General features: G+C 57.5%; 1 protein-coding gene across 1 annotated transcript; it reads left to right on the top strand.

The window, feature by feature from the left end:
• The first annotated feature begins 19,587 nt into the window (after positions 1-19,587).
• Positions 19,588-22,180, top strand: LOC100461230 (putative uncharacterized protein encoded by LINC00322). The gene is given in 5 exon segments (XM_054542800.2): positions 19,588-21,107; positions 21,109-21,208; positions 21,211-21,248; positions 21,250-21,609; positions 21,611-22,180. Coding segments are annotated over 5 exon segments (906 nt in total). The 5' UTR covers positions 19,588-20,792; the 3' UTR covers positions 21,704-22,180.
• The last annotated feature ends 909 nt before the right edge of the window (positions 22,181-23,089 follow it).

The raw sequence follows: 23,089 nt of genomic DNA, 5'->3' as shown, positions 1-23,089 counted from the left end.
TGGAATATTCCGGCACAACTGCCGGCTCCTTGGGCTCATCTTGGCTCAGCAACAGGTTCCCAGGCAAGGCCGTGGTGCCCTGGACAGGTCAAGAGCGGATCGGGACGGGGCTCGCTGTGCCGAGGGGCGGGCTTCTCGGGGCTGCCCAGGACAGGTCCAAGTGGGCTGGTGGGTTTCTGGGTGTGTCATTTGCTCTCCCCGGCGTGCATGCAGGCACCGCCCTTGGAGCCCCTGGGCCCTGCTTCCTCGCTGCGGCTGGGACCCTGTCCTGAGGGGCCATGAGCTCCAAGGGGCTGTTTCACAGTGAGCCTGGATGGGTCCTCCAGGGTCTCCTCTGGGCGACGAGGGCAAACTCGTGGAGCTTCAGGATTTTGAGAATTGCAGGAAACAAGACCTGAACTCAAAGTAACTTTAAGCCAAAAAGGAAGTTTGTTGAGAGTCCTTGAAGGAGCCGGCCTTGGGGACTTCAGTGACCCAGCCCCCTCCTGCTGTCCACCCTGTTTCCCTCTGGGTGGGGCCTCTTTCTCTCCTCTGACGGATGGGACTCCTTCTGGGCCCGGCCTGGCCACACAGCACCCCACAACCTGCATGGTGGCCCAGCCGGGATACCTCCAGCCCCAGAGACAAGAGGCCCCTATTGATGCGGCGGAGGCAGGAAGGGGCTGGGATACAGCCGGCGGCAACCATACCCAGTGCCCACTGCACCCCCAAGACCCCCAGGTGGGGCCCCGAGGTGGGGACAGGAGCTCCAGCCCAGGCCCTGATGCCCAGTGTCACATGCGCCCGGCAAGCCCCTTCAGCGTCCTGGGTCTGTCCTTCAGCCACAGGATGGGAACATGAGGCAGCTCCAGGGTGGCACCTGTGGCCATGGCCAAATTCAGCCTGCCTGTGTCTGACCACAGGCTAGGAATGATTCTAACATTTATAAATGGTTGGGGAAAAGGGAAGGCTTTGTGACACATGAAAGTTAAACAGAATTCCCATTTCCAGGTCCATAAACACAGTGTAATTGACACAAGCCACACCCACTCTTCCACATCTGTGGATGCTTCTGCACTTTGAGGGCAGAGACCGCAAGGCCCCTTCCAGAGATGGGGTGCCAACTGGAGGCCCCTTCCAGAGACGGGGTGCTGACAGGAGGCCCCTCCCAGAGACGGGTGTTTCTCGTTCAGCCGGCTCAGGCTGACTACGAATTCAGCCTCCACCAAAAACACCAGAATCCTTCATCGTGGTTTTTATGCCCTACATTTTTTTCTAATATGCAAGAAAACCAATCTATGACTGTTCAAAAGTAGACGCTAAAGTCACATTCCACCGCAAGCATCCTAAGGCCCTGCCTGATTTGAGGCCTCTTCCCACCGGGTGTCCTGGGGTCCCTGGGTCCTGACGTCCCTTCCCTGCCTGGGCTGTGACGGTCACCAGGCTAGCAGGGCCAGAGCCGGGCTGGGGGCCGGCACTGTAGACAGGGAAGGAACCTGCCAGGCACATCTGTCCTCCCTCGGTCGGCCCTGAACAGCGAGGTGTGGCTCCATCACATGCCCTGGAAGAAGAATTCAAAAAGGTCTAAGCTCTTCATGTGCTCCTCAGAGGAACGGAGGGGCCGCTGGCTTGTTTCCTGGGAGTTTGTGCGTGGGTCATGATGGGGCATCTGTTCTCAGGCCCATGGTCTGACCAGTCAGTTGTGCTTTGGGGCAGTGGGGGAGCCATCTGGAAGGTGCAGGTGCCTGCTTTCTGTAGGGTTGGGGGTTCACCCTTGCCTTTGCAAGTGGGCCTGGTGGGAAAGGCAGGCCCTGGGGTCCCAGCCACATGGCCTGGGGTTGAGGTAACCGCAGGGTTCCTTGGTGGCAGTTGGGGGTGAGGGCTGAGGGCGTCTCAGTACCAACTGGAAGGTCAGGCCCAGCCACCCGAAGCTGCTGGTGGGTTCCAGGGCCTGTGTACTCCACTTTACACTCAAAACAGAGAGATGGGGGTGACGCCAGAGCTCCCTGACCCCCTCATTGTGGTCTGGGAGCTGCCGGATCATGGGACACGAAGATCCTATCTCAGAAACATTCTTCTGGGACTGCTATCTTGGCCCAAGCTGCAGAGTCCAGTGTGGTCATTCCTGGCAGAGGGGTAAGTCAGCAGCGGGCCGGGAAGCAAAGGCTCACAGACCTCACTCCTCAGCCTGCTGCAGGCAGGCGGTGGTCACACTCCTGACCCGGGACTCGGAATTCCTGAATGGTGTGCCGTGGGGGCACCCGCACAGAAGAGGCCCTCCAGGGGCAGTGGCTGCCCTTCCCAAGCAGCCAGGCCAGGTACTGGGTAGGCCTAGAACCTCCTCTGGGCCTCCCACTGCACCATCTCCCAGCCCTGCTCAGTGGGCCCCAAGCTGGGGAATGGTGACCGTCCATGACTGGCTGGAAGCCTCCGAGCACAGCAGAGGCTGTGTGTGCTTCCCCTAAGGCAGGCCTGCCGTCCACAGACGCTCACTTCAAGCTGCCTCTGCCCTTGGGAGCCCTCTGGAATGAGGGGATGAAGGGGGAGGCCCGGCGGGAGGCTGCCTGGTCCTTGGGGCCGGTGAAGGAAGTGTCTTCTGCAGGAGGAGGGGGTGGTGGAGCCTCAGCAGGCACTTGAGAGGGGGGCCTGCCTGACAGCCAGAGATCCAGAGGAGGAAGACGCGTGGGTTAAAATGGGGCCAGGACAGGCTCAGGGCGTGGGGGCTGCTTCATGAAAGAAGGAGTGGGGCAGGAAAGAGCAGAGGAACCCGCAGGGAGGGCCTCCATCCAGGAGGACAGGAAGGACAGGCCCCCATTCAGCTGCACGTGACTCGGCCTGAGCGCTTTCTTACTCACAGCTCCCGGGCCTTACCTGTTCTCATTGGATCACGTGGTGGATACGGGATTGACCACGACCCTCCACCCCGCCCAGCTCAGGGTGATGTGTTGCCTAATCTTTTGCTCCTGTTGGCAGAAAATAAGCCAGTAACACCCTCCCCTAGAGAGGCCCAGGGAGCCCCTGCGTCAGCTCCAGAGGCCCCTGGAAAGACGTGATTAAAATGAAGGAAGCCAGAGCTCGTCCTCACTGAGCTCCAGTTGGGCACATGCTTCTCATACCCTCTTGGCGACGGGGAACTGGGGCTCTGCGGGCCAATGCCTCAGGCCCAGATGAGATGGCGGGGTCTGGGCAGCCGGGCACCCTTCCTCCTCCCCCAGCCCTGGAGCAGACGCTAACCCATGTTCGTGGGAGTTCTCACGTGGTCAGCCCCAAACCCGGCTCCCAGCCAGAGTGTGGTCTGGAGTGGGGTCCAGATCAGAGACAACTTCTAGGAGCTGCTTGAGCTGGGAGTGAGGAGCATCTCCGGAGGGGGCTGGGGCACAGGGATGCACCCACCCAGGTCGAAGAGGCTCCCAGGCAGCTCGATACGTATCTACAGGAAGCGGTCAGAGAGCGTGGGCACCCGGCTTCCCTGCACCTCGGATGGACCGCTTGGGACTTGCATGGAGGCCCTTGTGATGTCGCCAGGGAGGCAGGGGGCCATGCTGGCCCTCGCTGCAGTGTGGGTTTCTGGGGTGTCTTCTCTGCAGGGAGAGACGCCTGTGGGAAGGGGCTGCTCCCCTGCCCTGGGAACTTCTGACACCCGGCAGAAGTGGAGATGTGAGAGAGCATGGCCCCAGCTGTCTATTCAGTTGTTCCTTGGTTTTCTCGTGTGTTCGTATGGCTCCTGTGGCGAGGGTCCATCATGCGCCGTGCTCATAAGCAGCCTTTCCAGTCTGCAATGCAGCCCCTGAGGTGAGGCAACAGGGGCCCTGGCAGACCAGGGCCATCGGCGGGCAGTGACTTGGCTTTGATGCACAGCATTCGCCAGTTCCCGGCCACTCCCAGCATGGCCGATTCCGACCCACCGACGTGAAGTCACGAGACACTGTCAGGACAAAATGCCCCAGTCCATAAGCTGGGGCCCCCAGCCACCAGCCGCAGCTTAGGTCCAGCCCAGGGAGGTCAGCGGCGGTGCAAGGAAGCTGTGTTCCCTTAGTTTACAAGTGAGAATATTGAGATCTCGAGAGGCGGACAGGCTGCGCAAGGCCACATGTGCAGTGAGAAGCAGAACGGACCCAGATGCAGACCTTCCTGTGCAACTGAAGGTCCCTGCCTTTCTCTGACCTCTGACTGCTGCTCTGGCAAGGTCGGGTGGGGGCTGGGGGCCTGGAGACCGGCTCACTCCCAGCAAAAGCCCCTGCCTGCTGCCCCCGGGTGGGGCCTGGGGGCAGCTGTGCAATACCAAATGGCCGGGAGCAACCCGCTCTTCCTCCCAGCCTCGGTCTCAGGGCCCTGGGCTCCTGCCAGCCTCCTTCTCGCCAAACTCGGCTTCCTTCCTGGTTGCCCTGGGCTTGGAGAACATTCAGGCAGGTCGGGGCAGAGCCCGCAGCATCGGTGTGCACCCCCAGGAGCCCCCACCCAGGCTTTCTCCTCGCACTCCTTGTTTGGAAACAGCAATGTTTGCTTTTGAAGGGCACCGGGGTGTACGCTGCACTTAAAGGAGGACCGCTGAGTATTTTCTTAACGGAAGAGCAAATATTTACGTCTTAGGAACTAAAGGGCAGTTTGGCGTGTGTGGGATATTGACTCAGGGAAACAAACCCTTGGCTGCCTTTGGCCTTGCCCGGCCAAAATGAGCAGAGGCGTCTGCCTTGGTCTAGGGGCCACCTGGGCCTCTATTTACCTGCCAAGAGAGAAGGAGGGCCGAGGCGGCTGTGCCAGCGACTGCTCCTCAGCTTGGGGTGACTGAGCAACCCTCGATCTGCCCCCTCCTGACCACCACCTTCCCCAGCGGGTGGGGTGGGGGCAGGGGTCGTTCTGCCTCTCTGGCTTTTGCTGTGCCTGAGGGCAGAAGCCCTTGCTTGGTCCCCCCTCCAGCCCTGTCCACACTTGCTGGTGACGGCCACCAGCCCGGCCGTGTGGGGAGTACGACCGCCAGCCTGCTGTGCGTCGGCAAATGGAGCCTGGGCCAAAGGGTTAGGTTATTAAAGGTAAACACACACATCTGCAAAGGCTAGTGCAGCGGGGAGGCAGCTGGAGGGGATGCAGGAGAGCCCACGGGGAGAATGGAGCCTCCTAAGGACCCCCAGCACCCACTTCCTGGGCTGGTGAGCTGCAGCCGGAGCCCCTGGGTTCGCCCAGGCCCGGGGCCTGTCTTTGGGGCCCACCGACACCAGCCCTGCCCAGGAGTGCCAGCCTGGCCCTGCTGTGGGAGCACATGGGGTGCTCTGGGGAGCAGGCTGGTCCTGACCCCAGCAGGAGATGCAGTCCAGGGACCTCCCCAGCGGGGGGTCCTACCGAGATGCACCTGCCTGTCTGCTGGTTGCTTGGCTTCCTAACCCCATGGCAATCCTGCTGTACGCTTCTGGAAGTTTCCACCAGCAATCCCATGAGCTCTGGGTCTGCACTTCAGTTATCTGCATGGAAAAGGGCACCTGTTTTGTGAGTAACCCGGGTGTCCGTGGCCCCAATTCAGAGGCAGGGCTGTCCCTGAAGCGGCCAGTGGCCCTGGGTTGCTGGGAGCAGAGGGTCAGCACAGTACAGCAGCGTCCCCACCCAGGACAAAGCCAGGACAAGCCCTTATAGGCCGGAGAGGGGAGGGCGGTGGCTCTCTGCTGGGCTGCCAGACGGAAGGTAAACAGCGCCGGGGGCTGGTCGCTCCTGTCTCCAGGCAGGAATGCACAGGCCGCACCCCAGGCAGGTGCGTCCCCAGGGAGGGTTCTGCCCTCTGAAGGCCACCCACACAGGTAGCCTCTGCAGTGGCTGAGAGGTCACAGGCTGCTGTGTTCCCCATCCTTACCCAGCTCTGACCGCCCGGTGAACTTGGGCTGTGCACACAGAGCGGTTTCTCTGCACAGCAGAGCGTCATGTCCACCGTGTCCTGTGACTGTCTGCCTCACGTATCGGAGGAAGGTGGCTGGAGCCAGTTCTCACCCCGGGCTGCCTGTCGGGGGCAAAGGTGCCCTGGGGGGGGCCTCACATCATCGTCCTCAACCCCCGTCTCGTCCCACCCACCTGGGCCCACCCTGACCCTGAACAGCTGCCCCATTGTCAGCCCCCAAGTGGCCGTTCTCAGCCCGTGGACACCTTGCCCCTTCATGCCACTGAGTGCAGGGCAGAGGGTCTCAGCCCCAGCTGCACAGTGTGTGTGTCATGGAGGGGACAGAGAAACAGTCAAAATCCAGAGACACGCTCTCTGTTATGTGTGTGAACATGTGCTTGCATTGCACGCACACATATGTACTGTGTACATGTGTGCACTCATTTTGCATACATGTGTGTTGTATGCTCATGTCCTGTACATGTGCTTGATGTGTGTGTGCATGCATATGTATGTGCAAGTGAGTGTGTTGTGTGGGTGTGCACGGGAATGTGTGTGTAAGCCCAAGTGTATGCGTGTGTGTGTATGTGTGTGTGTGTATGTGTGTATATGTATCTGTGTATGTGCACGTGTGTGTATATGTATGTGTGTGCGTGTGTGTGTGTGCGTGTGCATGTGCATGTGTGTGCATATGTGTGTATGTGTGTGCGTGTGTGTATGTGTGTATGAGTATGCGTGTATGTGTATGTGTGTGTATGTGTGTTTGTGTGTATGTGTGTATGTGTATGTGTGTATGCGTGTATGAGTGTGTGTGTATATTTGTGTCTGTGTATGAGTATGTGTGTGTATGTGTGTGCGTTTGTATGTTTTTGTGTGTGTGTGTGTGTGCGTGCGCCTATTTAAGGATGCACAGGTTGCTCCTGCAGGCTGGCAGCGTGTGTCTGTGGAGCGGTGGGTGGCACTCGCCAGGGCAGCCGAGATTTCCACTGTGGCTGTGGTCTGGTGGGGCCTAAAGGGTGCCCCAGGCCTCCCATTATGCAGCCCGCTCTCATGTGGCTCTCAGAAGACTCGTTCCGTGTGCCTGTGTGGCGGTGAGCCGCCCCGGCGAGGATCTTCTGAAAGGTGAGACAGTCTCTGGGAGGCCGACAGAGGCCAGCAGCTGTAGCTCCCACTGGCTGCTGTTAAGAAGCCCAGGTCTAAAGGGACCCAAAAGAAATAGGACACGGCCCACATGCCACTCACCCCCATGCAGAGGCCGCCATGCATGACCCCATGTGCCACCACACATGGCACATGGCCCCCATGTGCCACCTTCACACCCCTGGGGCAGGCACAGCACCTGCCTCACAGCCTGTGGGCACCCTGGCCTGAATTCCTGCCATGCTTCAAGTGTCACTCAGGCCGCACCACCAGTGACCACAGCCAAGGGGCCACCATCCGCCGGGGAACACAGAGACGAGCAGGGGCTGGCCTGGCAGGCAGAACCTGTGGCTTCATGGGGCCACAGTCCCCACCAGGAGCTTCAGAGTATCTGCCTCTCTCTGACCTCTGGGGAGCCCCACAAGCCATGCTGGCTACCCCCTGAAGAGCAGCTGATGACCTCGAGTGGCAGGCCCCACGCCAGAGCCCCCCTCACCCCGGGCGGCCTAGGGCTGCCAGCTGGGGCAGTGGCAGCTGCCTGGGGAGCTGGGAGCTTTTGATTTGCGTCAGTGCTGAGCTGGCCGGGAGGGGCTCACGCCGGGTGCTCAGCAGCCACTGGGAGTCACGGTGACATCACAGCTCTGGGGGTGCAGAGAGGGTCCTGCAGGGAGACGGGGTGGCTCCATGCAGCCCAGTGTGAGCCCACAACCCTGTCTCCCCAGGAGCTGGGTTTTTTAAAGCAGTTTCCATGATACAAGCACCAGGTCAGTCCCCCAAGAGAAGGCGGAAGCTGGAGAATTGCCTCTCCCACGACGGGCTGCCCTGACGGCCCCCAGCAGCAGTGGGCTGGCCACCAAAGGACTCCAGCTAATTGAGGGGCTTGGCAGGAGCCCTGGCCACGGCTGGAAACCTGCAATTTCACTGAGATGAAAGGGTCCTCAAAGGACACTCCTGAGAAACGCAGCGGCCAGGAGGGGCGGGAAGAACGCTCTCTCCGTGGGGTCCCTACAGGGCGCTCCAGGGAGCGTCAGGCGTGAGGGCAGCACTTCCCTGGGAAAGAGCTGGGTTTGAGTCCAGCTATGTGACCCCACGTGTGTCTCCTCCCGACCGCCCTTCGTCACCGACCCCGCCACCCAGGAACAGAAGATGTGAGTCATCTCCGACATTCCACGCTTTATCCTCGCAAAGGCCTCCCAAGAAGGCAGCTCCCCCAACCCCTCCAACCTACCCTGAGTCAGTCAACAGCCCAGGCATCGTCCAGGTGCCCCCGCCAGCAGGCTGCCCCCAACTCCTGGCAGCGACTGCCCCCGACAGCCTGACCTGCCTCCCTCAGCTCACCTCTGCAGACGCCCTCTGCTCCTCGGCTCAAACATGCCACCTCAACTGATTGCTGAGCTCCAAGACGGCCCCTCTCCCCAGGCTGGAGGGCGCATGCCAGGGCCACAGCTCCCAGCCTGGGGAGGGGACTCTGCTGGTCAGCGGGGCTGGCTTTAAACACTGAGGACAGACTCACTTGTGTTTAAAGACCCCGGGCAGAGCGTGCTCACTGGATCCCATTCCCAGCCACAAGGAGAGCTGGGTGCCCCTGAGGTTCCTTGCTGGGGGGTCCATCCAGTCCCAGGCCAGGTGGGACCAACAACTCCACTGACCCATAGCCCACTTGGGGCGCGAGGTTGGGAGCCCTGCCTAGAGGCAGATGCTCACGCCTTGGTCATCTTCGGAGGACACCTCTCCCTCATCAGGGCTCCCAGCCTGTCCCTCCTCCCCAGCCCCTGCAGCCCATCCCCACCTGGTGATGTCCCGGGACAGAGGTGCTGCCCTGACGGAGGAGGCCGTCCCACCAGGTGCTATCGCGTTGTCTCCCTAAGCCAGCCTGGCTCTTCACGGACCGTGTTCCAGGTGGAGAATTCCGGGCTCAGGGAGGCTGTGGTCACTCCTGGTCGCACACTCATGGGGGGGCAGAACTGAGATTCCCATGGGGCTTGTTGCTCAGTCCATGCCTCCCCAGCCCTGCGGTAACAGACGGCCAGACACTCAGTGGCTGGAACACGCAGATCGATTCTCAGGCTTCTGGAGGTCGATGTCCTGACCCAGCTCTCGCTGACGGAGATGAGAGTGTGGGCCAGGCGGCCTTCCTCCTGCAGGCTCAGGGAGAAGCCACTTCCCTGCCTTTTCCTGCTTCCCGAGGCCACCCACATTCCCTGGCTCACAGCTTCTTCCTCGGTTCCAGCCGTGGGGGGTGGGGCCCTCGTGTTGCATCTGATGCTGGGTGTCCTCCCTCCGCTGCCCACTGTGCTCACACCGGGTCTGCAGGGGAACCCAGGTGCCTCTCCACTGCCAGCCAGGTGGGGACCTGCCCCAGCTACCCTCTGCCATGTAAGGTGAGACATTTTCACAGCTGCCAGGATTAGGGCCTGGTCATCTTTGGGGCCACTACGCTGCAGGTCATTCTCGACTAAGCTCTGGAGATGCACACTCGTGTCCATCCTGATGGTCCGGGAGGGGTAGGCAGAGCCGTGGGATGGAGACACCTGGTTCCTGGAGTGCTGTCCTTGTAGGCAGAGGCTGAGAGGAGGCTGCACTGCCCATTAGCGCCAGTGTTGATAGGGCAGTGGAGGAGGACACACTGGGATTGTTCACATAAAAATATGAGATTCCAAAGAAACGGTGGCTTTGTCAGGGGCACCTGAGACACCTCCCAGATCTTTGGAGGTAGTTCACAATCCCAAGATGAGAGTGTGCTCCAGGAAATGTTGACCTGCCCCCAGATGGCTCTCACAGCCGTGGCCAGCAGGGGCTGGGGGTGGCAGCTACCAGTGTTACTACGGAGAAGAGCAGGAGAGAAAGAGGAAGGAGGCCGCAGGAGGCAAGCTGCAGAGGCGGCAGGAAGGAAGAGTGACTGAGGCTGCTGTCGTGCCAAAAGGATCCAGACCTGGAAGGAAACGGGTTCTCACAGACCCTGGAAGGAGCTGGGGTCCCAGGGGAGGGAAAGTGGAGTCTCAGCCCCAGTTGGGCTCCACACCAGAAACTCACGCTTCCTTTCCAGCCACACCTGTGCAGTGAGGCCAGTTTCCTCCTGCCTGGGACAGTGCCCCCACCACAGCCTGTGGCCGCTGCTGGTGTTTGTCCGGGCACCCCTGTGGCTCAGGAGTGGTGGACTCTCCAGAAGGAGCTGGTAGAGAAATGACAGAGTCCCACCCACCTGCTTCTGCAGACCCTCCCCGGGTACAGGCACCCACTCTGGGCTCCCGTCCTGGAGTCAAGGGAACGGGAGAGGCCAGCCCAGGATGCAGTGAGGCGCCTCCTTGTCCCCTTGCTCTGTGGGTTGCTTTCTTTGGAGGTCATGATTGATGGACAGCAGGGGCTGGCGCTCCTCACACCCATCCCATCAGAGGCTTCTGAGCTGGGAAACCAGGGAGCTCCTTTAGTGAAAATAGAATGGGGTGGGAGCAGGGGAAGGACAGGACGGGAATCAGGAGGGGATGGAGGCAGGGAGGCGAGCGATGCACAGGAGAGAGGAGCCAGCCTGGAAGTTCCCCACTGCCCTGGCGTGGCATGGTGTGTCCCCATGGCCAGGGGCTTTCTTTGCCCTCTCTCCAAGGCTCTCAGACACCAGAGTTCAGCCAGGCCATCACAGCCTGGGGCAGTCAGGACAGGTTCTGGGGCCCACAGCAGGTCGCCCCTCCAGCATAGCACTTGGCCCGTCTGACTCCCGGGATCTTTCCTGCGTTCTCACCACCTCTGGGTTCTGGAGCTTGCCCAGGCCCGGTCTGCCTGAAGCCTGGCTCTCCTGCAGAGCCCCAAGATAGGCCCCGGCCCTGAGCTCAGCCTGGACACTGCGGGCACGGGTAACGCCAAACACTTTGCCGTGGTGCTGGCCTTGCACAGGTGCTGCTGGGATTCCCTGGCTGTGTGTGCCATCCTGGCATACTGCAAGACAGGCACCTCTCAGAGTCTGGGCAGGAAACAGATGGCCCACTCATCGGGGGTGTTTGAAGAGATTTGTTCATGAAAAGAGCATTTTCAGAGGTGTTGGCGGGTTGAGGGAAAACACCAAGGGGCCTGTGGTAGTGGAAGGCATGAGCACCCCCAGGACCAAAGAAGCAAAGGAAGGAAAGCTGTTGCCAGAACAGGGGTCAGAGCCCCGGGGAGGGGCCACCTGGCAGGAGGGTGTGATCCTGGAGGGATGTGGTCAGAAGGTCCCTCCTGTCCTGTCTGTCCTTCCTGAATCTGATGTCCTGCCACCATCTTCGATTGGCCGAAGCCCCAAACAGAAGCCCAGAGGTGAAGGAGCCTAGTGGGAGAAGTCATCTGCCTAGCGGGCAGCTTTCTGAAGTGCAGTACAGGTGGCAGGAAGAGGGATGGAGAGAGGATGTGGGGCAACCAGAAATATCCAGTCCTTACCCCCGAGAGTAGCAGCTAGGTGGTGGTGGTAATGGTGATGGTGATGGTGGTGATGGTGATGGTGGTGATGATGATGATGGTGGTAGTGATGGTGGTGGTGGTGATGGTGGTGGTGCTAATAGTGGTGATGGTGGTGATGGTGATGGTGGTGCTGGGGATGGTGGTGATGATGATGGTGGTGATGGTGATGATGGTGGTGGTGATGGTGATGGTGGTGGTGGTGGTGATGGTGATGGTGGTGGTGGTGATGGTGATGATGGTGGTGGTGATGGTGATGGTGATGGTGGTGGTGATGGTGATGGTGGTGGTGATGGTGGTGGTGATGGTGGCGGTGATGGTGGTGATGATGGTGGTGATGGTGATGGTGATGGTGGTGATGGTGGTGATGGTGGTAATGGTGATGATGGTGGTGGTGGTGGTGATGGTGGTGATGGTGATGATGGTGGTGGTGGTGGTGATGGTGATGGTGGTAATGGTGGTGATGGTGGTGATGGTGATGATGGTGGTGATGGTAGTGATGATGATGGTGGTGATGATAGTGATGATGGTGGTGATGGTGATGGTGGTAACGGTGGTGATGGTGGTGGTGATGGTGATGGTGGTGGTGATGGTGATGATGGTGGTGATGGTGGTGATGGTGATGGTGGTAATGGTGGTGATGGTGGTAATGGTGGTAATGGTGGTGATGGTGGTGATGGTGATGGTGGTGATGGTGGTAATGGTGGTGGTGGTGGTGGTGATGGTGATGGTGGTGGTGGTGATGGTGGTGGTGGTGGTGGTGATGGTGGTGGTGGTGGTGATGGTGATGGTGGTGGTGATGGTGATGGTGGTGATGGTGGTGGTGATGGTGGTGATGGTGGTGATGGTGGTGATGATGGTGGTGATGGTGGTGATGGTGGTGGTGGTGATGGTGGTGATGGTGGTGGTGGTGATGGTGGTGGTGGTAATGGTGGTGATGGTGGTAATGGTGGTGATGGTGATGAGGCTGGTAATGGTGATGGTGGTGATGGTGGTGGTGGTGATGGTGGTGGTGATGGTGATGGTGGTGGTGATGGTGGTGATGGTGGTGGTGGTGATGGTGGTGGTGATGGTGGTGGTGATGGTGATGGTGGTGGTGATGGTGGTGATGGTGGTGGTGGTGGTGGTGATGGCGATGGTGGTGATGGTGATGGTGGTAATGGTGGTGATGGTGATGATGCTGGTAATGGTGGTGGTGGTGGTGGTGATGGTGATGGTGGTGGTGGTGGTGATGGTGGTGGTGGTGGTGATGGTGGTGGTGATGGTGGTGGTGGTGGTGGTGATGGTGATGGTGGTGATGGTGATGGTGATGGTGATGGTGGTGGTGGTGATGGTGGTGGTGGTGGTGGTGATGGTGGTGGTGGTGGTGATGGTGATGGTGGTGGTGATGGTGATGGTGGTGATGGTGGTGGTGATGGTGGTGATGGTGGTGATGGTGGTGGTGATGGTGGTGATGGTGGTGGTGGTGATGGTGGTGATGGTGGTGGTGGTGATGGTGATGGTGGTAATGGTGGTGATGGTGGTAATGGTGGTGATGGTGATGAGGCTGGTAATGGTGATGGTGGTGATGGTGGTGGTGGTGATGGTGGTGGTGATGGTGATGGTGGTGGTGATGGTGGTGATGGTGGTGGTGGTGATGGTGGTGGTGATGGTGGTGGTGATGGTGTTGGTGGTGGTGATGGTGGTGATGGTGGTGGTGGTGGTGGTGATGGCGATGGTGGTGATGGTGATGGTGGTAATGGTGGTGATGGTGATGATGCTGGTAATGGTGGTGGTGGTGGTGGTGATGGTGATGGTGGTGGTGGTGGTGATGGTGGTGGTGATGGTGGTGGTGATGGTGGTGGTGGTGGTGATGGTGGTGGTGATGGTTGTGGTGGTGATGATGCTGGTAATGGTGGTGGTGGTGGTGATGGTGATGGTGATGATGATGGTGATGGTGGTGGTGATAGTGATGGTGGTGATGGTGATGGTGGTAATGGTGGTGATGGTGGTGGTGGTGGTGGTGATGGTGGTAATGGTGGTGATGGTGATGATGGTGGTGATGGTGGTGATGGTGGTGATGGTGGTGATGGTGGTGGTGATGGTGATGGTGATGGTGGTGGTGGTGATGGTGATGGTGGTAATGGTAGTGATGGTGATGGTGGTGGTGATGGTGATGGTGGTGGTGGTTGTGATGGTGATGGTGGTGATGGTGATGGTGGTAATGGTGGTGATGGTGATGATGGTGGTAATGGTGGTGATGGTGGTGGTGGTGATGATGGTGATGGTGATGGTGGTGGTGGTGATGGTGATGGTGGTGATGATGATGGTGGTGGTGGTGATGATGGTAATGGTGGTGATGGTGGTGGTGGTGGTGATGATGGTAATGGTGGTGATGGTGATGATGGTGGTAATGGTGGTGATGGTGGTGATGGTGGTGATGGTGGTGATGGTGGTGGTGATGGTGATGGTGATGGTGATGGTGATGGTGGTGATGGTGATGGTGGTAATGGTGGTGATGGTGATGATGGTGGTGATGGTGGTGATGGTGGTGATGGTGGTGGTGGTGGTGATGATGGTAATGGTGGTGATGGTGATGATGGTGGTAATGGTGGTGATGGTGGTGATGGTGGTGATGGTGGTGATGGTGGTGGTGATGGTGATGGTGGTGATGGTGATGGTGGTGATGGTGATGGTGGTAATGGTGGTGATGGTGATGGTGGTAATGGTGGTGATGGTGGTGATGGTGGTGGTGACGGTGGTGATGGTGGTGGTGATTGTAGTGGTAGTGATGGTGATGGTGGTGATTGTAGTGATAGTGATGGTGATGATAGTGGCGATGGTAGTGGTGGCAGTGGTGGTGTTGGTAATGTTCTCACTGCTGGAAATAAAGCTGGCCATTTTCTAGAGAAAGCTCATGGTATTTGCTATTTGCTTTCCAACCACCTGCAGAAATCATCCTCCGTGCTCCCCATTTCAATCCTGATGGGGCTGCCTGCATGATCTGGGGTGCACTGGACCCCAGGAAGTCAGCACTGGCTAGGATGAGTCCTGTCAGCCCTCAGCTCACTGTCCAGCCATGGCCCACCTGCTTTCACTGCATCCTTGTCTTTCCCCGAACCATTGACCACAGGCCACACACCCTCTGACCAGCTCTGTGCCCACTGCTGACCCATTGGCATCTGGGTTCCTTATGTGCCAAGGTCCCGATAAGCACTCACAGGAAGTTGTCTCTGGTGGGGCTGCCCTCCTGGACCCCTCCTGCCCTCTCCTACCCCAGATGGTTCACCTGAGGACGTTCACTTCCTCTTCTTGCCCCTCAGCCCCTCTTGGGCCTCCCTCCCCTCCCCCAGAAGCACCATCTGATCTAAGAAGTAGCTTCTCTGCCCACAGCCAGAGGTGGACGGTGAGTCTCTCTTGACACACCTGGTGTCCCCAGGGTCGGGGGGTGCGTGCCTGCTGCTGACGGAGCGCCCACGACTGCCCGGCCTGCACATACTCACTCGCTGTTCCGTGCCTCTGAGAGGTACAGCCCTGGAGGGCTCTGTGTGAGGTCACTCGATCACTCTACACCAGACTTTATTATTATTTTTTTGAGACGGTGTCTCAGACTGTCACCCAGGCTAGAGTGCAATCCTGGCTCACTGCAACCTCTGCCTCCCAGGTTCAAGCGATTCTCCTGCCTCAGCCTCCCAAGTAGCTGGGATTAGAGATGCCCGCCACCACACCCCACTAATTTTTGTATTTTTAGTAGAGACGGGCTTTCACCATGTTGGCCAGGCTGGTTTTGAACTCCTGACCTCAAGTGATCCACCTGCTTCAGCCTCCCAAAGTCCTGGGATTATAGGTGTGAGACACTGTGCCTGGCCTACACCAGACTTAAGTATACACACACACAGAAATATGCATGCATGCTGCACACTCCCCAGACATACACACGTCCACACACGCATAAACACACACACAAGAACATACATGCACATACTGAACACTCATGCACAAACATAATATGCACTCACACAACACAGAGCACACGTACACAACATACAAACACATATGTATGCTGAACCACACACAAATACACATGCGTGCACACAATGCTCATGCATATACACATAACACACACACAAATCACACATGCATGCATCATGCTCACAAGCACATACAAACAACACACGTACACATACTCTCAAACGCACAAACATCCGCACACACGGACACACCCGCCGGCGTTTTTCCATCACGCTGAGGGTGGGGTGGAACTGCCCGTGCTGGAAGCCGGGGGATGGGAGCCTTCTCCTCTCATTTCTTCCTGATTTCAGGACCTGGACCACAGAAGCAGCCTCACCATCAGACTGTGGCCTCCTGTGGTGGTCAGGGTTCCTGGGGGGTTGGCAGGGCTTCTGCTGACAGAGAGAGGGACGTGCAGGCTCACGCATGACCAGCGTGTCTCCAGCCTCAGGAGACTGAGGAGGACTTTGAATCCTCGGGAGGACTCAAAATCGGCCCCGGAGTCCTGAGGAACTTTTCCCTACAGGGTGGGGACCGTGGGGGGAGATGCCAGATAAACATTTGCAAGACTTTCCCTGGGTCTAGGAATTAAAAGAGATTTGTCACGGCAGTGAGTACTCTCCATGGCTCCTGGGTGTCTCTGCAACCCCGCTCGCCCCTGGCCTCCGGACTGTGTCCCCAACTGCCTCCTTCAAGTGGACGTCCAGTAAATGTCTCGCGAGAGACACATCCCTCCTGCCCTGAGCGCACAGCTGCTCCCGCCTCCCATCCCTGTACACAGCCATCCCCATCTTGGGTGGTGACAGATCCATCCTTCCAGTTGCTCAGAGTGAATCGCGTTCTCCTGGTTTCCAGGAACCCCATGAGCTCTGTCATCGGAATGCATCCGGAATCTGCCCACTTCCCTGCCTCGCTGGCCTGGATGACTGCACAAGACTCCTACAGTTTCCCATCCACCCCCGCCGCCGTCTGTGCTCCACGCAGCAGTCACAGCAGTCAAGGGAGCTCCATGCTGCTGGGCTCACAGCCTCCGGGGCCTGCCTCCTGAGCAAGTGCTGCCAGCAGCCAGGTGGAACTGTGACCCCCGGCTCCCGGCTGCCCTGTCAAAGCTCTCAGGCCTCCCTATACTACGAGATGCACTTCTTCCCCCTCCCTTTGCTCCCCCACTAGGGCATCCACTCCGCGTAGGTGCAGGCTTTGTCTGTTTTGCTCATTGGTGAGGAGGAGGACGAGGAGGCAGAGGATGACGCGGAGGCGGAGGATGACGCAGTGCCCAGCCCCGGCCTGCCCAGAGGAGGTGCTTAGTAAATATTTGTTGAGAGAATGAATGCATGGAATGCATTTCTATTTCCAACCCCAGCCAAGCTCCTGGAAGCGCAGAAACAGGAGCAGATTTGCAAAGGAGGAGAAAGCCCCGACGTGGAGGGCTCGAGGTGGGCTTGGACTGCTGGAGGTGCTAAGAAACGGTTTCCTTCCTCCTCAGATCTCTCCGCAGTCTGCGACAGGCCAGGTTTCGCAAGCAGCTCATCTGGCTGGGTTAAGAGGGGCCAGAGAGGGTCTGGGGTGGGGGAGGGAAGGCTGAGGCTCCAGCCTGTCCCTGCAGCTGCTCGGGTTCCAAATGCCTGGAAGCCTGGACTCATTCCCACCCAGCCGAGGCAGGCTGCAGAGAGCTGACTCCTTTAAGCTGGCCCCGGCATTTACTCCAGAGCCACAGGTTCTGCCCCGGCTGCCCTGAGGCTGGCCTGGTGGGGGTGGCGCCCCCCTACGCCCCGCAGCGTGCCCCTCCCCTCCACACAAGCGAGCCCAGCCTGGTCCCTCACAGTCACATGCCCCTTGCAGAGGCCCCTCCACTAGTCACAAGGCAGAGTTTCCATTGGCGTCAAACGTACGTGGATGCTGGATCTGGGACGGACAGGAGCCAAGAGGGGAGAAGCCAGTTTTAGAAAATTCACATGCCTGGGGGTCACAGAGGGCAGACCCCCAAGGGCACCGCATCCCCATGGCGGGGCTGGGAATGGCCCTTGGGGCATAGACCCAGTACCTGTGCACACTCTCCCTCTCTGTCACTCCCACATACGCACATGCAAACACACGCAAACACAAGCACACACATGCACGCACACGCACACAAGGAAACACATGCACACATGCAAACACAAGCACACATGCAAACACAAGCACACACGCACACATGCACACATATACACACATGCACACACAAGCACACAAATGCAAACACATGCACACACAAGCACACATGCAAACACAAGCACACACACGCAAACACAAGCGCACACACACACATGCACACATACACATGCACACACAAGCACACAAATGCAAACACATGCACACACAAGCACACATGCAAACACAAGCACACGCACATGCACACATGCACACACAAGCAAACACACACACACACACATGCAAACACACACATCTCATATCTGTGTCTACACTGGAGACCAAACAGACCTCCCCAGGGAGGTGAGACCTCTCACATGGATGGCAGGAGACAGGAGTCCGTGATTCCTGGTTCTGAAGTGCCTACGTGTGTACCCCACACTGCACAGTGTACGATGCCTGCTGTGCTCGTGGGACTGCGTGTGGGGTGGGGCCTCCCAGGCATGAGAGATGGAAGATACTCCAGTGGGCATGTGAGGCCCAGAAAGCAAGCGCTCTGCTCCGAGTGATATCATTGTGTCTACAGCGCTGTCGGGCCCTGGTGATCTTTGCCTTCTCAGGCAGTTTCCTCTTCTCTTCGTCACAAAACCCTGTTTGTTTTGTTTAAGAAAACCTGCCTGCTGACTCTTACGGAGTGTCATGTATTTTGTTTTCTGTGTTTCTAGGGCTGCCGCCAACCTCGGGGTGATCACATGACCCCAAGGCTAGCCGGCAAGAGGACATCATTCCTCCACCACAGACAGCCGGACAGGGGTGGGCATGGGGCCGGAGCCCACACAAAGCCCTGCCTGGGATTTTGCTGAAGACAGAAGCACCCTGACCCTCCAAGTTGGGAGTTTCGAGGACCCCCTGAACTTAGAGCTCCCGGGCCATCTTTCCCTGAGAATGAAGCCAACACAGGCAGGATTGAGCTTAAAGTCTGAATTGGATGGTGTCTAGTGACAGCCTCTGAACTCCTGGACCCAACTACACCTGAAGCCACTGTACCCCACATGTTCTAGGTAAGTCAACCTGCAAACGCCCTTCTTTTCTGAAATGAGCTTGGGTTGGGATTCTGTCACTTCAGCTGAAAGGACCCCAGCCATGCAATGTTGCAATATCGAAGTAGGATGGTCTAGGCTTTACGAGTGGCACACCGAGGCGGGGCAGGAAGATGGAGCCTTTTTGGCTCCCAACAGGTGGAAGAGGGGAGTCTCCGGGGTGGCCAGATACATATACAGACTCACTTGCCCCTGGGCTGTTCTCCAAAACCGCTGCGGAAGTGGGGCTCCGACCCATCTGAGCCTCTTCCTGACCTAGACCACCTGGGGCAGCTGTGTTTACGCATCTGGGTCCCCTGAGCATGAGTGTCCCACCTCCCCATAGGATCAGGCCCCTGGGAAGGCAGAGGCCGATTCTCTTTCTTCCCTCTGTGGCAGTCCCCACATCCCATCACAGAGCGCCATAGATGACATGCTGTGGCCGTCGATCTGGGGGTTCGAGCCCCAAGGCCCCACTCCACGTTCTCTGAGGATTGGCCTGGTGGGGCCGGTGCTGGCTCCCAGAGGCTGCAGGGCTCTGGAAGGAAAGGCCTTCTGCAGAGCAGGGCCCCTGTAGCCTGGCCGCCTGACCAGCCTGTGGGGAGGGAGGCGGCGGTGGGAAGCCCCTTGCTCGGCTGGTGCCCCTCCCAACATCCAGGGTCTCTTTACCCAGCATTTCTTTGCCCAGCTGCTGCAGCTGTGCCTGGACCTTGAGCTCAGAGAAAAGGCTGTTGCTGTCGGCTCAGCTGAAACTGCCTGGTGCTTTCTATAGAATCTTTGTGAGGAGCTATTATAGAAGGGGACTGTTATCAAAGAATTAATTACGGAAACTAAGGACTGCACAAAAATAATTATTTCCAAACAATAGGTGTCCAGCCCTGAGAATTCCAGTGGGAGTGGTGGCGATCTACCCGGGTCTGTGGGCCTAGCCGGGGGTCACCGTACATCGTGGCCTGTCTCCCTTCCTCTCCAGATCCCCACCCCAGGCCACACGCCTCAAGGGACATCTGGGATGGAGGAAGCCAAGGGTTGGGCTGAATCCTTCCTCACCAAACGTGGACACGATGCCTGGCACCCCCGCCGAGAGTGGTCTGTGGTCCCCTCTCGTGATCACTACAGTGTCTCTGAGATATCACTGTCCCCATTTCCCAGATGGGAAAACCGAGGCTCCAGATGGCTAAGAAATGTGCCCAAGTGTCTGAACCTGCAGGCAGTGGGCTGGGGCTCAGGCCTGGGTCTGTGTGGCCTCCTTAGTCAGTGGGGAGTGGGTGTGAGGGAAGCCCAGGTGACACTGGCCCAGCACAACACACAGGACAGCAGGTGCAGAGGAACCCGCACCAAGGGACCCCACCCACAGGCAGCAGCGGCATCTGCGGCAGGGAGATTTGCCTCCGGGCTCCCCACACTGTCCCATGAGTTGTCCAAGGACTGGGACCTGGGGTTGGGAGGAACACACAGCAGCCGTTGGCTGTGTTGCCATGACACCACAGAGGTTCCAGTCCCCAGCACAGGCCGCCTGTCCCAGGGAGACAGTCCTATTTGTAACATCTATCTCAGCCTGAATCGGGGAGACAGTCCTGTTTGTGACATCTATCTCAGCCTGAATTGGAGAAGGCTTCCTACAGCAGAAGCAGACCCAGAGCAAGGGCATCCCTGATTCGAGAGGAAGCTGGCGTGCCGAAGGTCACCAGCAGGCACTGTGGACCCTGCCTTTGAGCTTGGACCCCGCCTGGCCCACAAAGCCCCGTGTTGCTTCCGAGAGCCCACGCGCAGGTTCCCGGACCTCCAGCTGCACCCTGGAGGGGGTGAAGGGGGCTCACTGTGTGGCGTGTGCCAGGTGGAGGGGCTGGCATGGGACAGGGGGATGGAGCTGGGGGAAAGACCAGCAGATCCCTGGATACACGGGGTGAGGCTGGGCTGTCTCAGATGGGCAGGACTAAAAGCAAGACAAACAAGACGGAAGGGCTCAAGACTGGAGCAGCCAGGAAATTCTGTCCAAGTCGAGTCCCTGGGTTTGCGAGACTTCACTCCACCTCACAGGGGTCGTCTGGGTTTGTGGTCTCTGGCCAGGCGGGTGCGGGAGCCTGTCTCTTCCAGCTCAGGCTCATGCTACACCAGAAACGGAAGGGCAAGAACACTCCCTCAACCCAGAGGACCCCCAGATCAAGAGACCACCCAGGCTACAATCAACTCCGATGGCGCTTTTAATCACCCCAGCAGGAATGGTGACTGTAAACAGACATTCAACAATTCCCAGTGACACACATACCTCCCGGGCAAAACTGCGTTTCCATAAACCTTGCAGAAATGACTCGGAGAGCTGGCTGAGCGAGGGCCGCCTGGACACCAGTGTGCAGACGCCGTGTCCTCAGCACCCCCACATTCAGCCATCCTTCGAGCCCCAGCCCTTGGAACACTCCAGCTGCCTCTCCACTTGTCTGGCGGGATGTTTCCTCCTGGTGCCTTCATCACCCCACACCCACCCTCTTCTCCCAGGCTCCCGGTGACTCCCCCCCACCACTTGCTCTGCTGATGGGTACATTCTCCCCAGGTCTGGCCGTGAAGCCATCCTGGGTGCCTTAGTTTCCCCTGCTGGCCAGGCAGTCACCAGCGCCTCAGTGGGAATGCCACTCTCTGCCACCACCCAGCCTGGGCTCAGTGGGAAGCTTGCACTTTCCCAAGTTGTGTTCCTCCAGCCCATTCTCTGAACACTCGGATGAGAACAAGGCTACTGGCCAGGGGTGTGAGAGCAGGGATCAACGTCAGCGACCATCCCATCTCTGTGAGTGTCCTGAAGCTACCAAGCAAAGTGCCACCAACCGGGCGGCTGAGACCAACAGAAATGTATTCCCTCTTGGTTCTGAGGCCAGAAGCCTGAGCTCAAGGCGTCAGGAGAGCCAGCCCCGCTCTAGCAGCTCTAGAAGAGAATCCGTTTCTTGCTCTCCCAGCTTCTGGTGTTGCTGGCAACCATTAGCATTCTTGACTTGTGGCTGCGCTGCTCCCATCTCTGCCCCCCGGGGTCATGTGGCCTTCTCCCCGGCCTTGCTGTGTGTCCCCTCCTCTTGTAAGACTCCAGTCACTGGGTTTAGGGCCCACACAAATCTAGTATGACCTCACCTTGACTTAATCACATCTGCAGAGGCCCTTCTTCCAAATAAGGTCATGTTCCCCATTTCTGGGTAGATGTAAATTTAGGAGGGCCGCTATGTAGCCCAGTGCCATCCTCCTACAAACCCCAGGATGGCTGAGGAATCCAATCTCAACTGAGATGCATCAGGCTGCTTAGGATCAGAGCCTGGACCATACTGAGCACTCACATTCTCTCCTAATATTCTTTCAAGCATTCCAGCAACATCTATTCCTGGAAACCCCGGGTCAATCCCCCACCACCAGTGCTCCTGTTGCCTGGAGAAGAAAATGCTCCAGACTCCTCCTTCCCAGCCTGCTAGGTTCCCTCCAACCCAGGCCCAGCCCCTTTCTCCAGGGATTGATAAGACGCCATTTCCAGATATATTGTTAAGTGGCAAAAGCAGACAGCAGTATGCAGTGACACATCTTTTGTGTAATAAAGTGTAAAAATATGTATATGTGCGTGTTTATTTATAGATGCGAAAGAAAAGCACTGGAAAGATAAATCTGAAACTAATAAAAATGGTGACTTTACGTGTGTGTGGAGTTAGAAATGGAAGCTAGCTGCTCTGGAGATACTTGACTTTAGTGTTTGACTCCAGAACTATGTGAATGTTTTCCATATTCAAAACCATTTGAATTTGTTAAAATTTAAGTTTAAAAGAGAGCATCCTTAGAAAAGGAAACCAACAAAAGTGAAAATTTATATAGAGTTTGTAACATAACTAAAACAAAGACAAAATTATTTCAAGTGGCTTTACAGCACAGAATTTAGGCATTTTTTTTTAACTGGTGGCATGTATTTTAAGGATAAAATGGCAAAGAAATCGTATGTATCATTCAGTAGGTCTTAGTGTTAGTGTTATGTCTGGCATCATTATTTAAATTTTTTCCTCTTTTAGGATAAAGCCAGTAAGTAATTATGTGAATGTTGTGAGGAACCAAAATTATAATTACTGAAAGAGAAAAAATTCACAAATATAAAATCCAATAGGTTAAGAGTAGCACTGTCATCTTAAATTTGAGTTGGAAATGTTAATGTAATCTCATAACTTATTTATTCATTCTGATTGATTGATTGATTGATTGATTGAGACAGGGTGTCACTCTGCCGCCCAGGCTGGAGTGCAGTGGCATGATCTTGGCTCCCTGCAGCCTGACCTCCCAGGCTCAAGCCATCCTCCAGCCTCAGTGTCTTGAGTATTTGGGACCACAAGTATGCCCCCACACCTGGCTAATTTTTGTATTTTTTGTAGAGATGAGTTTCACCATGTTGCCCAGGCTGGTCTCAAAACTCCTGAGCTCCAGCAATCCACCCGCCTCAGCCTCCCAAAGTGCCGGGACTCCAGGCGTGAGCCACTGA

This window comes from Pongo abelii, chromosome 22 (genome assembly GCF_028885655.2).
Source record: "Pongo abelii isolate AG06213 chromosome 22, NHGRI_mPonAbe1-v2.0_pri, whole genome shotgun sequence".
NCBI classification, from domain to species: Eukaryota; Metazoa; Chordata; class Mammalia; order Primates; family Hominidae; genus Pongo; species Pongo abelii.
This window is presented reverse-complemented; position numbering and strand designations above follow the sequence as displayed.